Raw genomic sequence first — 22881 nt, forward strand, 5'->3', positions numbered from 1 at the left:
ACTTAATTAAATCATGTCGGCATCTTTACAAACAAAATACCGAAACCATATAAATTTATTAATGACATCTCATTTAATTACCACTGTAATTCCACTTATCAATAATATCCGTGAAGCTTTTACTTTTCTTTTGAATTTCTTTTATTTGATGCCCCGTCCGAATTATAAACAGAATTTATTATGCTAATAAATCTGTATGTTTGACGTTCATTCGAAGTTGGTTAACCTGATCTTTGAAGTTTACCTTGAGTAGTGTGTCGGTGGAACTAGAGATTATTTTTCAATATTGATAATAATTTACACGATTAAATGAAAATTAGCTCTGCTATCTAGTTAATAGTCATGTATTGTGTTACATTTTAATAACTTTTCGTATTGTATCTGTATGATAGTGATTAAAAATACTGGTTAAAGAGAGTCATGAGTGACAGGTCACTTTTGACACACCATCCCTTATTTACCTAGCAGGAATGTATAATTTAACAAATTAATATATTAAAATGCAAACCAATCTCAAGACTAAAGAAATGTTTATTGTGAGGGCGCTGGAAAAAATACTCGGCGACAAAGATATCAAAAGATCGAACCATTCACAATTGAAAAAGGCCTGTGAGGTGGCATTAGGTAATTATACATATACCCAATTTACCTATGAATTATTTTTTTCGCTTAAATCATTGCCTTATGTATGCCCGCATGTCATGAACTCATCTGCTTTATTAGACATCTGTACCTTTGATGACATAGTTTAATAAGTTTGACAAGACATGTAGGTATCAAAGGTGTCACACGAAATGGGGTCTGCATATTGTTTTGTAACAGTCACTTTGAATAATATTACTTACTCTAAATTAATTTTATTAATAATCATTAGGTAGCGAACTGTATACTCCTAGAATCAGCTTTGATACTGTCTGATTTAGAAATGTCCAAAGTCTGAATGAATGATTGAGATTATGTGACAGGTAAAAAACATATTATTTTTTTGACGGTGCTCCTTGTACTCACTAACACTTTTGTTTAAATTTAACTTCGTCATGTTCCATTCTATTTCTCTCTCTCGACCATGTCCGATCCTAATAAGATCATATATTATGTGCCTCCACAGAATAGAAGTTTGTATTAACAGATTTTGTTTTTATAAGAAATGGATGTCAGCCACTTGCTCAACCTATTAGGTCCATACTCATAAACAAATTGAAAACAATATGTGTACTTGCCAGACCCAGGATTCGTACCTGGGACCCATGACGTTATAGGCTGACGCTTAATCCGCGCGGCCATCGTAGGTGTGTTCATCCATTCTATATCACAAAAATCCAATTAATAAATATACACATACCTAACTCTTATTCAGGGCTCGAAATGGAAAGAAACGCACCAGAGCGCCGTTCCGATTCATAAAATCTCCAAAATTGTCGCTCCGTCTGGTGGAAATATTAATATGACTGTATGAGCTAGATATTTCATATAATAAAAAATCTAACAGACTTATTTTTATAAAATACATATACAATTTGATAACAACGTTAATATTTGCATAAAATTATCGAGCGCTCCGGTTCGTAAAATTTTCCATTTCGAGCGCTGCTCTTATTCAACCAGGGTTCGAAATGGATCAGAGCGAACTGGAGCGCTAATTTACATTTTTAATATCTTCAGGGTCTGTGGATATATTTTATGTAATAAATAAACTAATTAAACGATGATAAAGCAGTGACATTCTGTTGGGCTAAGGCAGGCCATACACTGCTTATGGGCGGTATAATGGAAGAAAAAAGAATACAATTTTTTACAGTTGGTGTATTTCGGCATTGACGATAACATGGCTTAATAGTTGGCTCGCCGGCTTTATCTTCAGTAAATATGCATGTCATAAATTTAAAAACTATCATAACATATTTTGTCCGTCCATAGTACTTACTGGTATATAATTATAAAAAAATACCATATTTTAATATTATCGGAAAATTATCAAACGCTCTGGTTCGTAATATTTTCTAATTCGAGTGCTGAATTCATCTGAAATTTTCACCCTGAAAAGTTGATATTAAATCAAAATATACATCCGATTCTCCGTTGTCTCGCTAACCGTATAATTTTCGCATAATAGTGTTACAAATTTGTGGAATAATTTTTCAATTTCGTTATAGTGAAATTTGTACAATGCGTGTCCGTTATGGTGTTTGTCTACGGTCCAATCTGATATTCCGAATCCGCGATCCGAGATGATGGTCTAATGCTTCCGCTTGCCCATATTTCACAGTCATCTGAGAGAGTCATTCCGACGTCTGATAAATTTTGTTATTTCAGGTCAACCACTTAACCGGTCCGAATATTTCTCGGACGGCGTCGAATATAAGTGCTTTGTATTTAACATAATTGTATTCATAGAACTTGTGGAAAAAAAGTCACGTTTCTAGAACAAAACAACGAAACAAAAAATAATAGAATGATAAGATTTTGAGGAAAAATGCATGGCAGGAAGAATGTAAATTGATATGAGATATGAAGAAGTGATCACTACTAGGTATCGATAAGAAGGCATTCTTCGAATGCTACCTGTCTCACTGTATTTTCCATCGGCTGAGAGTATTGCATACTCTTTCATTACAATGAAAATTAGACTGCAATTACACAGTACAAGCCTTAAGCCCAGTTGTATTATTCTAATAATTCATTGATCATCTTAAAACACCGAGATATTTAGTTTTATTTTTGTAGCAGGATTGGTGCCTGACATTTTTTGTAATACAAATGTTGTAATGTAGTTTTCTATATAAATTGAATTAGATATTTTAAATCTTTAGAATATCGTACCGTTTTTATTTGTACCGCATGTCTAATAAGATAATTTTTTGTTAATGATTGCATCATTCTGAAAGTAACTGGCATATGTATGAGCCACCCATGCATGTGATGCATTCACAAAATATTATTTTAATCAATGTCAGTAGGTACTTAATAAATATTATGTCTATCTCCAGCTGTGTATCATATTTTTTTTCACAAGAATTTATTCAAAGGAATTTACTTAAAGCCGCCTGATGTTGCACTTTGGTGTACGATCTGATGTGGCACATAAGATATATAGATTTATTTTTATAGGTTTTCCACTAATCGGTATTTTTTTATAGTTTATATTCAATAATACAAATTATAATCATTATCAATGAGTCTAGGAGGTGAAGAGTTGAAAAAGATTTTATCGGTTATTTGAAAGGGATAGTTGATAAAATTTCCAAGTTACGGTTGAGTAGAGGGGATGGGAAAATTGTGAGGGGTATTTTAATGTAATTACTAGAGGTGAGTTGGAAATACTGTCACCAGTTTGTGTACTTAAGTTTCGGATGAAACTACCCATACTAAGTATTTGTGGCCCAATAAACTTATTTCAAGAAACTTGAAACGTTTAGATGTTCGAATTCGAACGCATTCGATGATCTCATCGCCGTGACTCGCCATTCGGTGATGCTGGTTGACTTTCAACGCTATTGATATTAAATGCGCGCGAGCGAGATATCATGATACACGTATGTCTAGCCGTGATATTATACTCAACTGTCATTGTTCTCCCTTTCTCCTCTGTTGTAAAGTTGGTATAGTGAAGGACAGAAATGGTCACATCGTCACATGTTCGTTTTATAGTATACTATTTGAGTTCGTTTTAGTTTTTAAGAGTTTTAGTTTCAGTTGAGTATGAGACTTTATCGAGTCCAGGAGTTCGACGCATGGTATGAGATCTCGCCGTCCGCTAGCTAGTTCGTAGTCTTGCTACGTATGAAATCATCGCCTCGGACTTCGCGACTCGCGTATGTTTAGTATAATACTACGGAATTAGTTTTAGTTTAAGTTGAGTATGACATTTACATCGAGTTGACGTCAGTCGCAAGCCGGCATAGCGGAGTTCTGATAACGCTAACTGACTACGCGTTTATCTGGTTTTGTCACGTCGAGTTTCTCGATTTTTTAGTGTTATAATTGGAACTTATAAACATAAACTGAATTCAACTTGTATGCGTGATTGTATAAATGGATAATAATTATATTATACTTAATAAACAATTTGTGTAAAAATGGCTACTAAAAGGTTAAGTTTCGTGTGGAATCGTTCCAAAGAAATAGTTACAAATTATGCCATCTGTAATATTTGTAACATAAAAAATTCATACAAGTCAATGTCAAATTTGAAGAAACCTTTACAGCGCAAGCACCCAACTATTCATATTGACTTCGCCAGGCAAAATATAGCTCTACCTGTAAATGAAAATGCTTTACAGATAAATGAAACCAGTGCTTTTAATGCTTTAGTATTTTCTACTGAAACAGGAGTGACTAGTGCCATAGTTCCAGCTGAACCTGTCTCGAAAATGGGACTTTTCGAAAAGCGGATGTATTTTTAACGATTCTATTATAGCCGATATTTCAAATACTAGTAAGTATTTTGGAACAAGTTTCGATACTAAGTATTTTTTAATACTGGTAGTAAGTATACTTAGTCTTCAAAATCGACCAGTTTTCCCACCTCTAGTATTTACTATCACTGTTATATAATATTTTTATTTATTTCTATAAATTCCTAATATTGAAGGCTCATGAGGTTTTTCCAATATAGACCCTGCCACAGTAGTTACGTGTTAATTCGTATATGCTTCTGTTAATTAAGATTTGGTTACCAATTGATAAGATAAATTTATAAATTATTATGATTTACTACCAAATAAATACTTAATCTCTTAAAAAGACCAGCGACATTGTTTAAAATTGTACCTAAAGTAAAATAAGTATTTTAATTTATTTTGCAGATGATATCAAGAATGAGCTGAAAGATGGCGGACAGGTGGAAGAAGGAGATGCTCAAATTTCTGGTACATTGCCACTTCCAAAAAATGATGAGGCGAACATCATCACCGCTGAAAAGTACTTCTTGCCATTTGAACTGGCTTGTCAGAGCAAAGCCTCCCGAATCATTGTCACGGCTCTTGATTGTCTTCAAAAACTCATCGCTTACGGCCATCTGACCGGAAACATACCTGACTCCACCACGCCCGGTAAATTGCTGATTGACAGAATCGTCGAATCTATATGCGGGTGTTTCTCCGGTCCGCAAACGGATGAAGGTGTACAGTTACAAATTATCAAAGCGCTTTTGACAGTTGTCACGAGCCAACACGTGGAAGTGCACGAGGGCACCGTGCTATTAGCCGTCCGGACATGTTACAATATATATCTGGCCAGCCGTAACTTGATCAATCAGACTACGGCCCGCGCCACTCTCACTCAAATGTTAAATGTCATATTTACTAAAATGGAAAATCAAGCGATCGAAGCGGAAGTGCAGGCCGATTGCGACAGCAAAAATAAAATAGCAGAAGATAAATCGAACGAGGAAATGAAAAGCAACCACGTCCCGAATGACATTCCAATTAGTCAAAATAATCATTCGGAGCCGAAAAGAAAGAGTTCCGCCGAGATGGTCGTCAAGGACATTGTAGATAATATTATTGAGAACTCTTTGAATCAAGTATTAGGAAGCAGCGTGTCTCTAGAGCAAAACTATCTTCAATATGAAGCAAATGATAATGTCAGTATTGTGAGCAGCGATCAGACGAACATCGACCAAAGCATTCCGAGAATGCCTTCCCAGGAGAGTGTCGAAACCCATTCCGAAAATGATAATTCAGTGACAGCCAAGTTCACTCACGTTCTTCAAAAAGATGCATTCCTAGTGTTCAGATCACTGTGTAAATTATCCATGAAGCCGCTGCCAGACGGCACTCCAGATCCCAAATCTCACGAGTTGAGATCCAAAATACTCTCTCTCCATCTATTGCTGTCGATCCTGCAGAATGCTGGCCCGGTGTTTCGAGGAAATGAAATGTTCATCACGGCCATTAAGCAATACCTCTGCGTCGCTCTTTCTAAGAACGGCGTCAGTTCCGTACCTGAAGTGTTTGAACTTTCGCTGGCCATCTTCTTGGCTTTATTATCTAACTTTAAAATGCATCTCAAGAAGCAGATTGAAGTGTTTTTCAAAGAGATTTTCATGAATATATTGGAGACGTCGAGCTCGACGTTCGAACACAAGTGGATGGTCATTCAGGCGTTGACGCGGATCTGTGGCGATGCACAGAGCGTCGTGGACATCTATGTGAATTATGACTGCGACTTGTCCGCTGCCAATCTATTTCAGAGGTTGGTGAACGATTTGTCGAAAATCGCGCAGGGCAGGCAGGCTCTGGAATTTGGCGCTACTCCGAATCAAGAGAAATCTATGAGAATCAGAGGTCTCGAATGCTTAGTTTCCATTTTAAAATGCATGGTAGAATGGAGCAAGGATTTGTACGTCAATCCTAACTCTCAGACAACTCTCGGAGAGAGAGTCTTACGGGATGAAGCCGACCATCAGAGCATCAAGTCTCATGGCGGCTCGAGTCTGAGCTTGCACTCCACCGGATCAAGTGTCGTGGGAAATCGCGAAACCCTCGACTCTCCGGAGCAATTCGAAGTTCTGAAACAGCAGAAGGAGGTATGGGAGGCCGGAATCGACATGTTCAACCGGAAGCCAAGAAAAGGGGTAGCATTTTTGCAGGAGCAAGGGCTCCTGGGGACTACTGTAAGGGAGATCGCCGACTGGCTGCACACGGATGATCGCCTTGAGAAGACTTTCATCGGAGAGTTTCTGGGGGAGAACGACGATCACAGCAAAGAAGTCATGTATGCCTACGTAGATGCTATGAATTTCACCGACCACGACATCGTCGCTGCTCTCAGATACTTCCTCGAAGGCTTCAGATTGCCGGGGGAAGCGCAGAAGATTGATCGACTGATGGAAAAATTCGCGGCCAGGTACTGTGGTTGCAATCCCAACAACACTCTCTTCACCAGCGCTGACACTGTATACGTCCTCGCATTTTCGGTCATAATGTTGACAACAGATTTGCACTCGCCTCAGGTGAAAAACAAAATGACCAAAGAGCAATACATCAAGCTGAACAGCGGAATCAGTGACAACAATGATCTGCCGAGGGAATACCTCTCGCAGATATATGACGAAATAGCCGGCCACGAGATTAAAATGAAGACCACCACCAACAAACCCGGAAAGCAGATGATAGCGAACGAGAAGAAGAGAAAGTTTATCTGGAACATGGAAATGGAAGTGATATCTTCGGCCGCCAAAAATTTAATGGAATCGGTCTCCCACGTTCAGATGCCGTTCACAACCGCAAAGCACCTTGAGCATGTCCGACCGATGTTCAAGATGGCCTGGACTCCATTCTTGGCAGCATTCTCTGTTGGATTGCAAGATTGTGACGATCCCGAAATCGCCTCGCTGTGCCTCGACGGGATACGCTGCGCAGTTCGGATAGCCTGCATCTTTCACATGAGCCTCGAGCGGGACGCCTACGTTCAGGCGCTGGCCAGGTTCACCCTCTTGACGGCAAACTCCCCCATCACGGAAATGAAAGCTAAAAATATTGACACAATCAAGACACTGATTACCGTCGCTCATACGGATGGAAACTACCTCGGGAGCAGTTGGCTCGATATAGTGAGATGCATTTCGCAGCTTGAACTGGCGCAGCTAATCGGGACTGGAGTCAGACCCCAATATTTATCCAGTTCTAATAGTAAGCCTCAGCCTGATCCTTTAAAATTCAATTTGACTGCGCTAGATCCAAGTGTTAAAGAACACATTGGCGAAACAAGTTCTCAAAGCGTAGTCGTTGCTGTGGATAGAATATTCACCGGATCCACACGTCTCGACGGTGACGCTATTGTTGACTTTGTGAGGGCTCTATGCCAGATCTCGCTGGATGAACTGAGCCACCCCACTAATCCTAGGATGTTCTCTCTGCAGAAAATTGTCGAGATCTCATATTACAACATGGGCAGAATCAGGCTGCAGTGGTCGCGCATCTGGCAGGTGCTGGGAGACCATTTCAACGCTGTGGGGTGCAACCCGAACGAGGATATCTCGTTCTTCGCAGTTGACTCCTTGCGTCAACTCTCCATGAAATTCATCGAGAAGGGAGAGTTCGCCAATTTTCGATTTCAGAAAGATTTTCTGCGACCGTTTGAACACATAATGAAAAAGAATGTGTCGCCAACCATTCGGGACATGGTGGTGCGGTGCGTGGCGCAGATGGTCAACTCACAGGCACGAAACATCCGCTCCGGCTGGAAGAACATATTCTCAGTCTTTCACCTAGCGGCGGGGGATCACGACGAGGCTATCGTCGACTTGGCATTCCAGACTACTGGTAAAATAATCACTGAACTGTACGAAAAGCAGTTTCCAGCGATGATCGATTCATTCCAGGATGCTGTGAAATGTCTGTCTGAATTTGCCTGCAATGCGAAGTTCCCAGATACATCCATGGAAGCTATCCGGCTGGTGAGGACCTGCGCCATGAGCGTCAGCGTTTCGCCTCACCTGTTTTCAGAGCACGCCGGAATGGAGGCGGAGGCCGGAGCTCTCGAAGACGATCGGGTTTGGTTGAGAGGGTGGTTCCCGTTGCTCTTTTCATTGTCCTGTGTCGTATCAAGGTGCAAGCTTGATGTGCGCACCAGAGGCTTAACGGTTCTATTTGAAATCGTAAAAACGCATGGGGACGCTTACAAACCACACTGGTGGAGAGACCTCTTCAATGTGTTATTCAGAATATTCGACAACATGAAATTGCCCGAACATCAGCTCGAAAAGAATGAGTGGATGACAACCACGTGCAACCACGCCCTATATGCCATCGTGGATGTGTTTACTCAATATTTTGATGTGCTCGGTTCGCTTCTTCTAGAGCAGCTGTATGCACAGTTGCACTGGTGTGTCCAGCAAGATAATGAGCAGCTGGCAAGGTCCGGCACCAACTGTCTCGAGAACCTGGTCATATCCAACGGCTCCAAGTTCGACGAGGACACCTGGAATAAGACATGCCAGTGCATGTTGGACATATTCAACAGCACCATTCCGAATACGCTGCTTACCTGGAAACCAGAATCAGGAAAGGGCGGCAATAATCAGGGCCATGCAGAAAACGGGGATGTCCCGTCAGTCAAACAAGGCATACTTAAACGTCCCAGTACCCAAATGTCTGGCTCGGTTCTTAGCGATGATATGAAAACAGGCAGTAATCTATTCTATGCGCTATCCATAAAGTGCGTCGTGCAGTTGGAGTTGATTCAGACCATAGACAATATTGTGTTTTTCCCTGCGACCTCTCGCAAAGAGGACGCAGAGACGTTGGCTCTTGCCGCTGCTGACATGGCAGGTGGAAATGGAGGCCCGGCCGAGTGCCAGCGCGAAGAGCAGGGGATGTATCGACTGCTAAGTTCGCCACACCTGTTTCAACTCACCGATTGCCTCTTGCAGAGTCACCGGTTTGCGAAGGCGTTCAATTCCAACAACGATCAACGTAATATACTGTGGAAAGCTAGCTTTAAGGGGTCGGTTAAACCCAACCTCCTGAAACAAGAGTCTCAATCGCTGGCTTGCGTGCTGAGAATCCTGTTCAAGATGTACTGTGACGAGTCACGCCGGTCGGACTGGCCCAAAATCGAGCAGAGACTGATAAGTGTGAGCAAGGAGGCGTTGGAATACTTCATCAGCCTGAGCAGTGAAGCACACCGAGATTCTTGGACGTCGTTACTCCTGCTGGTATTGACAAGGATTTTGAAAATGCCTGACGATAGGGTTAGTGGTCATTATACAGATAATATTGTATATTATAATACACATGACTTCATATTATAAGTATAATTAAATGAAGCCTCGCCACCATTAATGATCTGTTTTGAGAAAATCAGATGAATTTTGATTAACATCGTAATTCCAATTTTCCATATGAATTTTGTGTTTTCGACCTCTATTCATTGTTAAACCAACACTTATAGCATCTAGTACACGTGCATGGATTTACTGGCAGCAATAGTGCGTATTTTAAACTATCGTGACAATAACTGTTTACACGTTAAAAGTGCTGACTGTCTCTCCAATTCATTCTTTAAGAGTGAGCGAGACGCGATGTTTTCATTTTATGGTACTATTTGACAGGTTGTGAAAATCGGTTAACCTGAAAATTCCTTCGTAGCTCATTTTTTTGCCGGCAGGTTCGCCACTGTCATTCTACTGCGCAGGCGCAGATCATTCAGAAGCTTCCAAACTTTTTTGATTCATCTGCAGGATAATACATGTTTATCCATACATTTTCTTGTTATGGTCGCGACAATACTTACTGTCAACAGTAAATCCATGCACGTGTAAACACGGTATTAAACCAATCTGCCTTTGGTACATAGTCGTTTTAGAAGTATTTTGAAACTTGGACTCCCAAATTTTCAGCATTAAAAGCATGTGAATACACATTTTTAAATCTGCATACTTAACTCAAAAAATGTGACTTCTGCACTTTCAGCTCTAAACTACAGATGTATCTTCTATCCTTCAAAGAATTATTGCTGTACAGAAAGTATTTCTGAATTGAAGTCTGTCTACCTTATATAAACCCAACCCCAGTAGGTACAATCCAACGATAACTATATTAAAAAAGATTGTTTTGTTTCAGTTTGCTGCACACGTTTCCAATTACTACCCACTCCTATGCGAGATCACATGCTTTGACCTGAAACCCGAGCTGCGATCGGTGCTGAGAAGGGCGTTCATTCGAATCGGTCCCGTTTTCAAAATCATACCTTGCACATAGCGGTTTTTGAAATATTGGCCTTCCTAAAATAAAAATATTGAATAAACTAACACTGTTGACACATCCTATATTTAAATATACCATTTATAAATCACGTTTAGTAGTCTTGAATGCCTATACTACTGAATAGTTATAGAAATTGTTTACGTTTCGATAAATTTCGTTTTAGGCAACGTCCTATTATAGTTTTTTGTTATAATATGGAGTTTTCGTGTTGTAAGATATTTATTTTGAACAAGTGATATATAAATTGTATTTAGGATAAACAAAAAAACATGTTTAGATATGTGCAATTAGAGATAAGTTATAAATAATAATTAGTCTATAAACACCAATATATTATTATATTTGAATAAAACTTTTGATTATATTAGAGGAATATTGATTTATTTATAAGTTTAAATTATACAATATTACTTAAACCTAATACAGACCTACATAATACATTTGTTTGTCAGTGAATTTGCACATCCGATATAAAAAAACATACAACAGTTTTTATAATATCTCTGTCTGTATTAGGTTTTACTCTCATATTAACAAAATAATAATATTCCAAAATAAAAGCTTTAACTGTTCTCAATGCAGAGTTATTTATTTAGTAAAAAAAATGGAATATTTATCGGTATTAAATAATTTTTGTAAGCTTAGTGAATTTTGAGCCCCTGAATGGAATTTTCAAGCATCTGTAAATCCCAAATGAAAAGTTGACCATCCAATCCCGAAGTGCTGAACTTCTGGGCCCTCGCTTTGTTGCCGTCGTATAGGCAGACGCACGTTATAGCGTTCTGATGCATGGAATCCAAATTTGTATCGTTGGTCTCGATGCGAGCTTGCCGATCCAGCGACTGAAATTTCCTCATGGCAGACAGTCCCCCGGCCTCTTTCTTTTGAGTGTTATCGAGCTTAGCCGCGAATTGGATTTGCCCGTCAGCATCCACGTGATAAAGAAGCGGAATACAACTGTGACCGGCGACAATCAGAGAGTTGTTCGTCACCCACGTGCAACCCATGAATGGCAAATATTCAGTTTTCAATTTTACGGCTACAGGTTTAGTAGCATCCGCAACGTTGACGGAGCTGTCGTGTCCGACCCACGCGATTTTATTGCCGTCAGCCGAGAAGGACACGCTGTGTACCCACCCGCCGCCAGCTGGAGAATTGGGAAATTCGGCCAGCAACTGTCCGAGACTGGATTTATCTCCCCAGACAGTCGGGGCCGGTTTCTCTTCTATGGCTTGAATATAAGCGGAGAAAACTCGCACTTTAAAGTCAGCAGAACCTGCCACGAGCAGTATATTATTAGGATGCCAGTCAAGAGTGGTGACGGTAGAGCGGATAGGCTTCTTGATGTGCTTGGACACCCACCAGTTGTTCTCCTTCTCGAAGTAACAGACAGAGAGTAACCTAGCCCCGGATCCCACGGCAAACTTGTTCTCCAGCGGAGACCATTTTACGCAGGTGGCGGCGCGGTTGATACGCAACAGCACCAGCGTCGGGGACCACTTGCCGTCCTGGCCGAGGGTCCATACGTATGCGTTGCGGTCCACTGCACACGTGACGATACGGTTGGTGTTGGGCGCCCAATCGATTCCCATCACCCGAAGGTCGTGCTGGTTCAGATTATCAGTAAGCTTCCACTCGGAACCGTCCATTTGATAAATCTGCACCTCATGGTTGTTCGGAGAAATCGCAATTTCTATCAAAATAAATTAAAAATACATCAGTCATTTATAGAAAATGAAAAACGTCATTCGCAATAAGCAAGTGGCAGAGAGTTCATTTATAATTTAAATTGAACCATTTTTAATGTTCTGGAGTTAGCTCAATTTGATTTTACTTGCATCAATTCTAAAGCATCCTAGGGTCAGATGTACAGATGTTGCTGATAAGTTAAATTAACATAACTATTGGCCAGGTCGAATTTCAGATGTTTCAAACCATTTTGTCTATTCATTCGAAGAGACATTTTTATGGGTTACATATACACTTAAAATTATTTATGGCCTTGAAAGTTTAAATGTAACGATGCAAGCCTAACGCCAATATGGTAAGCCATGCCTGTACATTTAAAATAAAATATTGAATTTATGTATGGCTAAATTGCATGTGTAAACGTGCCAATGTAGCGTATGCAGTGTTCCAGCCTACTACAATATTTCAAAATATACTGAACCAATACCGCAATCTCGGGCTATGTTTAAAAGGGGGCTGACATTTTAAGATTTTCAAAATATTGTCAAATAAAATAGATTCTCTGTTGATCGATCTGGTACTATAGTAATGGGAACGTGTTCTAAAAATCATGTTGACTGTAGACATTTTGCAATACCGCATCAGTCTCAAAAAACAATTTTGGGAGGGCACGTTTGATAGATATGCAAACATTCCACATGATAGAAATACAATAACTCACGGGTGCGGTCTTTATTCCAAGCGTGACAAGTGATGGGGTTGCAGGCGTCTCCCAAGGTGATTGGCTGAAACATTTTCAAACCTGGAAAAAATAAATAATCGTGTATATATAATTTGGAATCGGAAACATACTTATCAAAAAAAGCTTAGATAAAAAAAAAGTGCTTTTAAGGTTTTTCAAAATGATGTGTCTCTTTATATACTTATAATATTATATAATACACTCGAACTTAGTTATTACGAGGAAGATGGGACCGACTGAATTTGCTCGTTATAAGAATTACTCGTTATATCATTTATAACATTTTTTGCGCCACATTCTATTTAAGCATAGAACATAAAAATTTTGAAAACCATCGTAAAAATCCCCGAAACAAGCATGGCATTCATAAACTACAAAAGAAGTTGTTTATTGTAATTAAGTGCTGAGTAGGTACCTACTGACTTCACAAAGCTTGGATTTTTTACATGCAATTTCAACCATATGCGTGGATACTTTATCAATGTTGTCGGCTAACACACCAATTAGGTACTTAAGACACTTAACTACTGTCAAAAATGTAATCCGATCCCGGCGGCAATCGGTCTAGTTAACTGCCCGGTCGGATTTTATTGCTTAGGGTCGAAAATGTTGTTTTTAAACGATCGACACATGAACAGTTTTGCTCGGTATACCCGAGAAGTAGCTCGTTATAAAAGTGAATAAATGTATGGAGAAAATCATAAACTTAAATGTCAACAAATGTTTCCTCATTACATCCGAGATCTCGCTATTTCCGTGATCGTTATAACCAAGTTCGGACGAACTTTAATATTATATATTAATATAATCGTCACTGTAATTCTTTAGGACCGACTGCTGGTTAAACAACACGCATGTGCTATGAGCTTCAAAACTTGGATACGGTGAAAGTAAGAGAAAGCAGAATAAAGACTTGGCGAAATGTGAGCTGGAGATACATATCAAGTCTCATAAATGGCCAAGAGGGTAAACGAATAGAAAGCAAGATTTTCAGACGGATGCGCCGGGGGACCACAACTCTCATAGCTGGACGAAGTAGAAAAGGATCTCCAGACTCTCAGTTAGTCCAACAGGCGTTCTAGGGGATGGGAGAGGAGATGGTAAAGAGGTGAACTGGGTTGCAGCGCCATTAATATTAATTTACATTACCCATCAATTTTCAAGTTTTAAAATTTTTATGTTGGTAATTGGGGATAACGTTGGGCGACTCAATTACAGTTTGATGCGAATACTCATAGATAACAATCAAACGCTTAGTCATTCAATATGAATAACTTGGGCGTTTCATGTGTCATCTGATAACAGCCCTCCATGATTCGATTTTAAACATTCAAACAGAATACAATATAAACAAGTGTTTTTAGTATCACACATGAATATATTATTATTGTACTATTTATTGATTGATTAATTTGTATTTCAACAGTGAATAATATTAAAATTTAATTTTTATATACCTATGTAGTTTAATATAGTGAATCTGTATGGATTTTTAACTAATTGGTTATGTAGTTACCTTCAATTTATAATAGGGTAGAGTATAGACTGTAGACGGTCAGATACCTAACGGAATTTAAATAAGTAAATGCACAATTCGCGGACTCTGGGCCGTCAACACGAATATATTTTTCTCTTCAAGATACTGGATAGCGGCTAAACGCCCATGTCATTTTGGCACTTTGACTTCTTTGACCATTATCATAGATAATATACATAGTAAAACTGCCAGACTGTTAAACATATTTTCCCGAGTTGAAATATTTTATTTGATTGTGATTGAAACATTTATTTTATTACCTTGATTTACATTTTTAAAAGTAGGTACCTAATTAAATTTTAAATATTTATAATCATATTCGAGAAAATTTTGTGTTGTATTTGATTTTCTGGATAAATCTTTTTGCTGACATAGGTAGGTACCTAGGTAGGGTGACTGCTATAGTAATGGGACAGCATTAGCTATGGGACACCTCAACTTTAAACTCCCAAAATAAGATTAGCTAACCATTTCTGTAAGCGTGAAGGAGACAGATCTATTCTGCTATGACTGCATTTGTATTTTTACGTCGCTAGTTGGCTCTACTTACAAAATATAATTCTTAGTTGAAGTCGCCTCAAAATCGCAAAAACACGTGTTTGTACTATCACTTCCTTTAAGGAACAGTGATCTTTCGATGGCATTTTTTTAAAACAAGTTTTGTGAATTTCGGGAAGAAACTTCTCAGGGAAGTGCGAGGGACTACGAAATATCTATATACATTGAGAATTACTTATCAGCTCGAAAACTAACCTAATGGTAAGCATGTCCGATTACTAGAACAAATTTTAATACTTTTTAGTAATTGGACAGCCTATCCATGTATTGTATTATGTCATATTTATTTAATATTAATGAATTTCTGTGGACTTTAATGGTTCATGCTTATTTATTATTACCTTATTTACAAAATTTCAGTTGATTAGCTTTTTGCGTTCAGTTATTGACCGGGTGTTCAATTACTATAACACTGTACTGTCCCATTACTAAAACAATTTTTTTTATTGCGTTTCAGATTCTACAACATGGGTTATTAATAATTTTTGTCATCAAATGTGTTTTATTTTTGTAAATGTGAAAATTTAATTATGTATTTAGGTATAGCTTTCAAGATTTATTTTAGGCTTAGACTTAAGGTATCTAAATAAATCTGTAATAATTTGATTTAAAAAAATGCTGTGTCCCATAATGCTTTTGGTTATATTTTAACTTGCATTTTCTTAAAATTCATTCAAATCCGCATCTTCACATATCAGATATGTTCCCTAGAGGCTAATATTCTTTGATTTATACACTTTTAAAAAAAGTCATTTCCTTAAATGTCTCATTACTATAGCATTCACCCTATTAATTCTGCTCTACTATTGTCTACGGATTTAAAGTTGTTGAATATGTCTATGTTTCAATCATAGATAATAATAAATCAAATAATCAAGTGACAACCATTTGACAGCTAACTTCATTCGGAATACTTTAATAATTGCACGTGGTGATATTTATGTTTTCTACAAAATGTCTTCAATTGTTGAAGGCCAGTTTAATGATGACGAAGACGAAGTAAATGGAGCGGTTATTAGTAAAAAACGCAATATACCACAGGTATTTATTATATTTAACGTTAAAATTCATCTGATTTCATAATAAAACATAAACATTGTGTAATATTGTGAAATTTTAAATTGAATAGAAAATTAATTTCTGATACTTTTATTTTAAGGACTTTACATCAAAAATAAATGGATTGTCAATCGGCGATAATTCATATTATGAGAGTGACGACTATCTGTCCGATGACGATTTCTACGAATGGGACGACGACGAGACGGGCAAACCATTGGTTTTGAATAACTCACACCAAAACTCCCAAGGCCACACCAATAAGATAACTTCCTACCAACCGACAGAGAAATTGTTCAAAAAATATTCCAACAAAATTAACATCGACAAATACGAGGGACCAACACTGTCCAGCTATGCCGCCAATTCTTTAATAGAGAGCACTAAAAAAGCTGACGGAGAACGAATCCGAACGAAAGATAAACACGACAGAGCCACCGTCGAGCAAGTGATGGATCCCAGAACACGAATGATTCTATTTAAGCTGTTAAACAGAGGTATGATCTGTGAAATAAATGGATGCATTTCTACAGGTAAAGAAGCCAATGTATATCACGCAACGTCTAAAGCGGGACAAGATTACGCTGTAAAAATTTATAAAACATCCATCTTAGTTTTCAAAGATCGTGATAAATATGTTACGGGTGAATACAGATTCCGGCATGGGTATTGTAAATCTAATCCAAGAAAAATGGTGAGAACATGGGCTGAGAAAGAGATGCGTAATTTAGTCCGCATGTACGGTGCTGGGCTCAATGTACCCGAGCCGGTTATTTTAAGAAGCCACGTTTTGGTTATGGGATTTATCGGACAGACCGGATGGCCGGCTCCTAAGTTAAAAGACGTTGAAATATCTTCATCCAAAGCGAGATCTCTTTACAGAGATTGCATTGTAATGATGTGGAAGTTATACAATAAGTGTCGTCTGGTTCATGCTGATTTATCGGAGTTCAACTTGCTTTATCACGATGGTCAAATAGTTGTTATTGACGTGTCACAGTCCGTCGAGCATGATCATCCGCAAGCGCTGCTTTTTTTGAGGAAGGATTGCACGAATATTTCCGATTTCTTTAGAAAAAAAGGCGTGTCGACGATGACTGTGAAGGAATTGTTTGATTTTATCACGGATCCAAGTATCATTGACTCGAACATGGATGTTTATTTGGATAAAGTATCTGAGGGTATATCGGAGAGAAGTTTCAATGACATGACTGCACAAGAACAAGTGGAAGAAGAAGTATTCAAAAATGCTTTTATTCCGAAACGTTTAGCTGAGGTATGTATTTATCCGCTTTTGTCTTAAAAATTAATGATTCTTTTGAATATATCCAAACAAAAAATAATTTAAATGGAAAGTCACTTTTTTAACATAACATTTTAACATTTTTTATAATGCACGCTACTCATGTAAAATAAAAGATGGAAGTGTGAGTCAGGCACGTTCACAAGGGGGGGTTTTCGGGTCCAGACCCCACCCCGGGAACAAAATATACAAATTATTTAGGTGTGTGGAAGATTACCTACTAGTTTTTCCACTTTGTGAGTACCACATGAGTGAGGATCGTGACCCGGATGATTTAGCTGTAGAACAGCCTTCTCAACAGGTTGACCTTACTTTCAGCATTCTACGACATGCAAGGACTGTGGCCACTGGAACACCCATGGCACTAATGAATAATGGGTGTACCCATCTGGGGCATCCAATGTTTGGTATAGTATTCTGATGCGGCATATGTTTAAGACAAAAGAGAGAAGATGACACAAACTGACGATCCTAATAATTATGACTGCTAGGCCACGCGTCACTATATCTTGTAAGTGAACATACGTAGATAACTACTATAAAGTTGCTGAACAGGTGTTCGTCACTAGACTCAAAGTGCGGAGGGTATGGGTAACGTAACCCAGAAATATACGAGGGTCTGTGGTTGAAGCGACGGTGAGCTATAAGTAGTAGGCATGGTAAATGTGTAAGTCAGTGGTACCTGCTAGATTTTAACTCCACCCCCTTCCGCCGCCTTAAAAATCATGAATAAATTATTGATATTTTTTCATAATGGACCTCCCCCTTAACCATTTTTCTGTGTACGCCCCTGGTATGAGTTGCCCTAAGACTTCGAAGATCTCAAATCATTGTTGCTATTAATTGTATAGTGCATATTTTGTTTCATGCGCCATTCCTGTGTGGCAATATGCAAAAGAGAAAATATCCTTGATATTACTAATTAATTGTTCTATGAAGTATGTAGTTCTTTATTTCCTCCTGCAAATGGGATGTAAACAACATTTTAGTTCTGTAATACAATCTTTAATTACTGCCGCTATACAGCGCTCGAATTGGAGAATTTTACGAACCGGAGCGCTCGGTAATTTTATGAAAATATTAACATAGTTATCTAATTTTAAGTGTTTTATAAAAAATAAGTGTGTGATTTTTTGTTATATTATGGCCGTTCGAGCTGATACTGAACGACAATGTTGCCGATTTTACGACCCGGAACGGCGCTCCGGTGCGTTCCGGCCCATTTCGGGCCTTGCCGCTATATAAATATTGAAGTTCATTCATTTTACCATCACAGGTTCTTGATGTTGAGAGGGACATCCGCTTGGCCAAAGCAGGAACAGGAGACGACTTGGTTTATAAAACAATCATCGGACTTAAATCGGATTTATCCGGAGCTGTCACGACACCTGAGCTGTTGAATGGCGAAGAAGAAAATGAATCAAACGAATCTTCCAGTAGTGAAGAAGAGTCTTCAGATGATGAATCAGGTTTGTCCAGAAAATTCGTTGTCGCTCTATCGAAATCAGAAGTTTGTGTCGAAATATCGAAGAAATACAAGCGAGGTTACCTTACCTTACATTATCGATAATCCATAAATTTTTGATTAACTATTTTTTTTATTCAACGAATATTCACAAGATTTAAGAATGTAGCATTCTAATTATTGAAATTGAGTAATTAAAGTAATACCTACTTTGATTTAAAATACAAAAACCGATCGCCAATGTAGCTCAATTTAGAAAGAGCTTCAAGTTAAAGCTTCTTACTTCTTCTTAGTTAAAATTTGTCATACATAATTAATTATGACTCATTTAGCATTGTGATCAATGTGTGTGGACGCGATACCCGAGAGATGCAGATTCGATTCTTCAAAATTATGTATGTTCAATGCATAAATTATTGCAAATACTTTGACCTATTTTCTAATGCTAAAATTTTGTGATAAATTACAAAAGGGGCTTTGCTAAAATCGCAAGGCCCCTCCCATTTTTGGCAGTGACACTGGTCAAAGTATAGATACCAGAGGTTAATCTGTAACTTATTTTTTCATGCAAAATTAGAAATAATTACCTAAAAACTTTATGGTTGCATTTGAAAGAGAAAGCACTCAATTAAATATTTAGTGCACAAAAATGAAAATTGAAGAAACGAAATTATTAATTTAAAAATATTTTATTTTGGTTCTAAGTGATGGTGCATTATACTATGGTGATGTAAAATGTGTAGGTATGCTATGTGGTATTCTGGGTCGGCGCAGAATAGGTGTTGCCGATTAAAGACGGTAGTAGAGACCGACAAGTTTAACGTGAGGCTCCGCTGCATAGCGCGTCGGTCTCTAGTTGTTCGTGAAGGAGGCGAGAATTTATTTACTGTTTCAAATAATGATAATAATAATAAATATAACGGCAATTCGGTTCGATGTGTGTTTAATGAAAATTTGTGATCGAGTGACATCTTCAATCGATTCGGACCCGGTTTTATACATCTTTAGAGTATGGAATAATATTATGAAATTATTACGAAATTAATTCGTAATGTTATAAAATTGCGAAATCATATTATATACAGGCACTGACGGATTATGTATGAAATAATTACAAGATAAAAAGAACTTTTTATATTCCACGTTTTTAAATTTTCTGTTGAATCATATAAACTTGACAATTCTATATATTAATAAATACTTTTTTTTGTACTTGATAGAAATACTGAATAAATATACAATACTGAAATGTCATTTTGACATTTCATATTGATTTCCATAGTAATGCATGTGTATATTAATAATTTAGTTGCTAGGACCCCCTTAGCAACCAATAATAGTTTTTTACTTTTTACGGATTTTTTCCGAAATAACTTTCCATACAAAACAGAATTAACTGAAAATGAATTCAATTCAGCTTAAAGATGGCTAAAAGTATTAAAAGAATGCATTTTCATCGTGTTCTGATATATTCTAAAAGTTTCAAATGTCTAGCTATTCGGGAAGTTAGTTAAAAATCGATTGCAAGATTTGTATTAGACAAACAAGAAAAAATTTGTTCTCGACAAACAAGAATACGAGCTAATAAAAACGTGGTGAAATGAATATTCAATCAATAATACTATAATTGCGAATCCACTGACAACCACAAATGTATTTTATGATGTTTGTTTTTCAGGAAATCCAGGTAAAGCTGGCGGTCGTCCCAGAGACGAGTCTCCAGAAAGCAGAAAGGCTCGAAAAAAAGCAGTGAAATCGTCTCAAGCTGAAAAGAGGAAAACTAAAGTGAAGAAACACATTAAAAAAAGAAAAGAAAAGCAGACCAAAAAATAGTACAACTTGATTGTATTTTTTTTGTAATGTAAGTGTTCAATAATAAAACTATTTATGTTTTAAATGTTGTTTTTATTATCATTGTAAAATATCACTGGAAATAATTATTGTGTACAAATATAATATATACAGTTCTTAAGATAATTTACCAGAGAGCCACATACATACATACACAATTATTTGTAAATAGATAAATCAACATTTTTGCTTCAAGAAGCGTAATGCCACTTTTATTATTTCCATGTATAACATGATACAACTTCAAGCATTACAGCTCGCAATGTTACATTACATTGAATTGATACAAATCAGTCGCCACCGTAATGAGTCATTGACAACCATACCTTTTTAAACGCTAATTTTTGAGATATTAATGTAGTTTTATATTATGTCCACTAGGTGCATGTATAGAATATAAGATTTCATTAAAAAAAAGTCACCGAATCTAAAGTTATACTATTCGAAAAATCAGCCTTAATTTCAAAATGATGTCAAATCCATACCTCGTGATCGAAACCAATTAAATCCATTTTTTAAAATTTAATTAACTTACATATTAATACCCATATTATGTTTCTTATGTAACATTTTGTGACATTCATATTTAATCAATATTCTATGTAATGAACTGTAAAATTTTTGAAAAATTCATTACGTGGGTATGTATGGCTTTGAAAATTATCACCTCGTAATATTATAATATGAACCTACTATTTTAACATAAGTTTCTTATGAGGTTTAGTTCTTGGCCATTCCATCAACCTATATCGGTACTAGTCCTGAATCTAAGCACACAATTGATAGAATAAACAACATGTGAATTTGGAGACTGGGATTTGAATCGGCAACATAACAATGAGGTGCCTAGTGTATCAATCTCTGTTTGACGTTAACTGTAAAATGATCATCATTATATTATTCGGATTGACAATTTTGCATCATTGAAATCTCAAAAGAGAATTCTTCATCTCCAACAAAATGGATGATAATGTATCACGGATGTGACCATACATGTTCATTTACATTAATCATAAATTAGCAATTCTACTCTGTGATCTTATTCCTTATAAGAAAAATAAAAAATACTTACAATATTATAACATTTATAAAACAATAATATAGTACAAAATATATTTGCATTATTTAAAACACAATAAATATCACCTCATAGCTGAAAAATTATTAAGTAGGTACATATTGTGTTTGATAAACTTATCAATATTATTTCTTGGAATAGTATTTATGTTTCGTTTAAGAACAAGACCTCATTTAAAGAATGTAAAATACTTTTAATTTACAATCGCATTCAACATTAAAGATGGTCACCAGCTTGGCTACCTGTGCACTTGTATTTATTCAATCCATTGTTTCCAATATTGTATTATCATTATCTTTTTCCTTGGAACGTTTCTATGGTTCGATTCTTCAATGCTTTCCTCCAACTGACCTGACCTTCTCCAGTTTGTGACATTAACCAGGACTCTTGCTTATCTCTTCACACCATCCTCTCTTCTCACCTACCATCATTATTATTATCTACCTGCATTTATTCTTATAAAATTGAAATGTAAATTAAACTATCTAATTAAAAGTAATTGCCTTCGACTGACACATAATATAATATTATTATGCATAAAACAAGTGAGATTTATATATTCATATAGTACATATTAATAATTATAATAAGATATAACAACTTTAACTTGAAGTGCGGTGGTTTGGAGAATTAAAATCACATCTTTCCCATCCCTACTCATTTCCCTAACCGTTAAATCAATTTGACGTATCGTATGTGTGTGTGTGTGTGTTGCAAGTTTAAACGTGTAAATAAAAGTGGTACATACATTGTAAGCGGATTTTAATATGTATTACAGGGGTGAAGGGTGGAGGTAGGCTGTGGAGATTCGACATAAAGTAGGCACACTACACTTTGTCAATTATACTTATTTGTTTTCATTGAACTAAGAACACAAATTGTAGATC

At 37.0% G+C, this 22881-nt stretch overlaps 3 protein-coding genes across 3 annotated transcripts; 2 read left to right on the forward strand and 1 right to left on the reverse strand.

Moving 5' to 3' along the window:
• Positions 1-11083, forward strand: Sec71 (ADP ribosylation factor guanine nucleotide exchange factor Sec71). Its single transcript, XM_085959548.1, has 3 exons — positions 1-624; positions 4806-9697; positions 10569-11083. The coding sequence occupies exons 1-3, from the start codon at positions 501-503 to the stop codon at positions 10704-10706; spliced, it is 5154 nt and encodes a 1717-aa protein (XP_085815674.1). The 5' UTR covers positions 1-500; the 3' UTR covers positions 10707-11083.
• Arpc1 (Actin-related protein 2/3 complex, subunit 1A) lies at positions 11077-14861 on the reverse strand. The gene is made up of 3 exons (XM_085959549.1): positions 14660-14861; positions 13123-13203; positions 11077-12405 (listed from the first exon to the last, which is right to left on the reverse strand). The coding sequence occupies exons 2-3, from the start codon at positions 13193-13195 to the stop codon at positions 11354-11356; spliced, it is 1125 nt and encodes a 374-aa protein (XP_085815675.1). The 5' UTR covers positions 13196-13203; positions 14660-14861; the 3' UTR covers positions 11077-11353.
• Positions 14862-16109: 1248 nt separating this feature from the next.
• On the forward strand, positions 16110-21966 carry RIOK1 (RIO kinase 1). Its single transcript, XM_085959465.1, has 4 exons — positions 16110-16279; positions 16398-17573; positions 18877-19069; positions 20744-21966. Exons 1-4 carry the CDS (start codon positions 16193-16195, stop codon positions 20896-20898), a joined length of 1611 nt encoding a protein of 536 aa, XP_085815591.1. The 5' UTR covers positions 16110-16192; the 3' UTR covers positions 20899-21966.
• Positions 21967-22881: the final 915 nt, after the last annotated feature.

Source organism: Rhyacophila brunnea, unplaced genomic scaffold (assembly GCF_057557595.1).
Source record: "Rhyacophila brunnea isolate RB1 unplaced genomic scaffold, BYU_Rbru_1.0 scaffold_9, whole genome shotgun sequence".
Lineage (NCBI taxonomy): Eukaryota > Metazoa > Arthropoda > Insecta > Trichoptera > Rhyacophilidae > Rhyacophila > Rhyacophila brunnea.

Excerpts from the sequence above, each read along its gene's own strand:
- Sec71 (XM_085959548.1), top strand. The coding sequence starts at position 501 with ATGCAAACCAATCTCAAGACTAAAGAAATGTTTATTGTGAGGGCGCTG. Across the intron at positions 625-4,805 it reads GGCCTGTGAGGTGGCATTAG|ATGATATCAAGAATGAGCTG; the intron begins GTAATTATACAT and ends TTTATTTTGCAG. Across the intron at positions 9,698-10,568 it reads TGAAAATGCCTGACGATAGG|TTTGCTGCACACGTTTCCAA; the intron begins GTTAGTGGTCAT and ends GTTTTGTTTCAG.
- Arpc1 (XM_085959549.1), bottom strand. The coding sequence starts at position 13,195 with ATGTTTCAGCCAATCACCTTGGGAGACGCCTGCAACCCCATCACTTGT. Across the intron at positions 12,406-13,122 it reads TTGGAATAAAGACCGCACCC|AAATTGCGATTTCTCCGAAC; the intron begins GTGAGTTATTGT and ends TTATTTTGATAG.
- RIOK1 (XM_085959465.1), top strand. The coding sequence starts at position 16,193 with ATGTCTTCAATTGTTGAAGGCCAGTTTAATGATGACGAAGACGAAGTA. Across the intron at positions 16,280-16,397 it reads AAAAACGCAATATACCACAG|GACTTTACATCAAAAATAAA; the intron begins GTATTTATTATA and ends TTTTATTTTAAG. Across the intron at positions 19,070-20,743 it reads GTCTTCAGATGATGAATCAG|GAAATCCAGGTAAAGCTGGC; the intron begins GTTTGTCCAGAA and ends TTTGTTTTTCAG.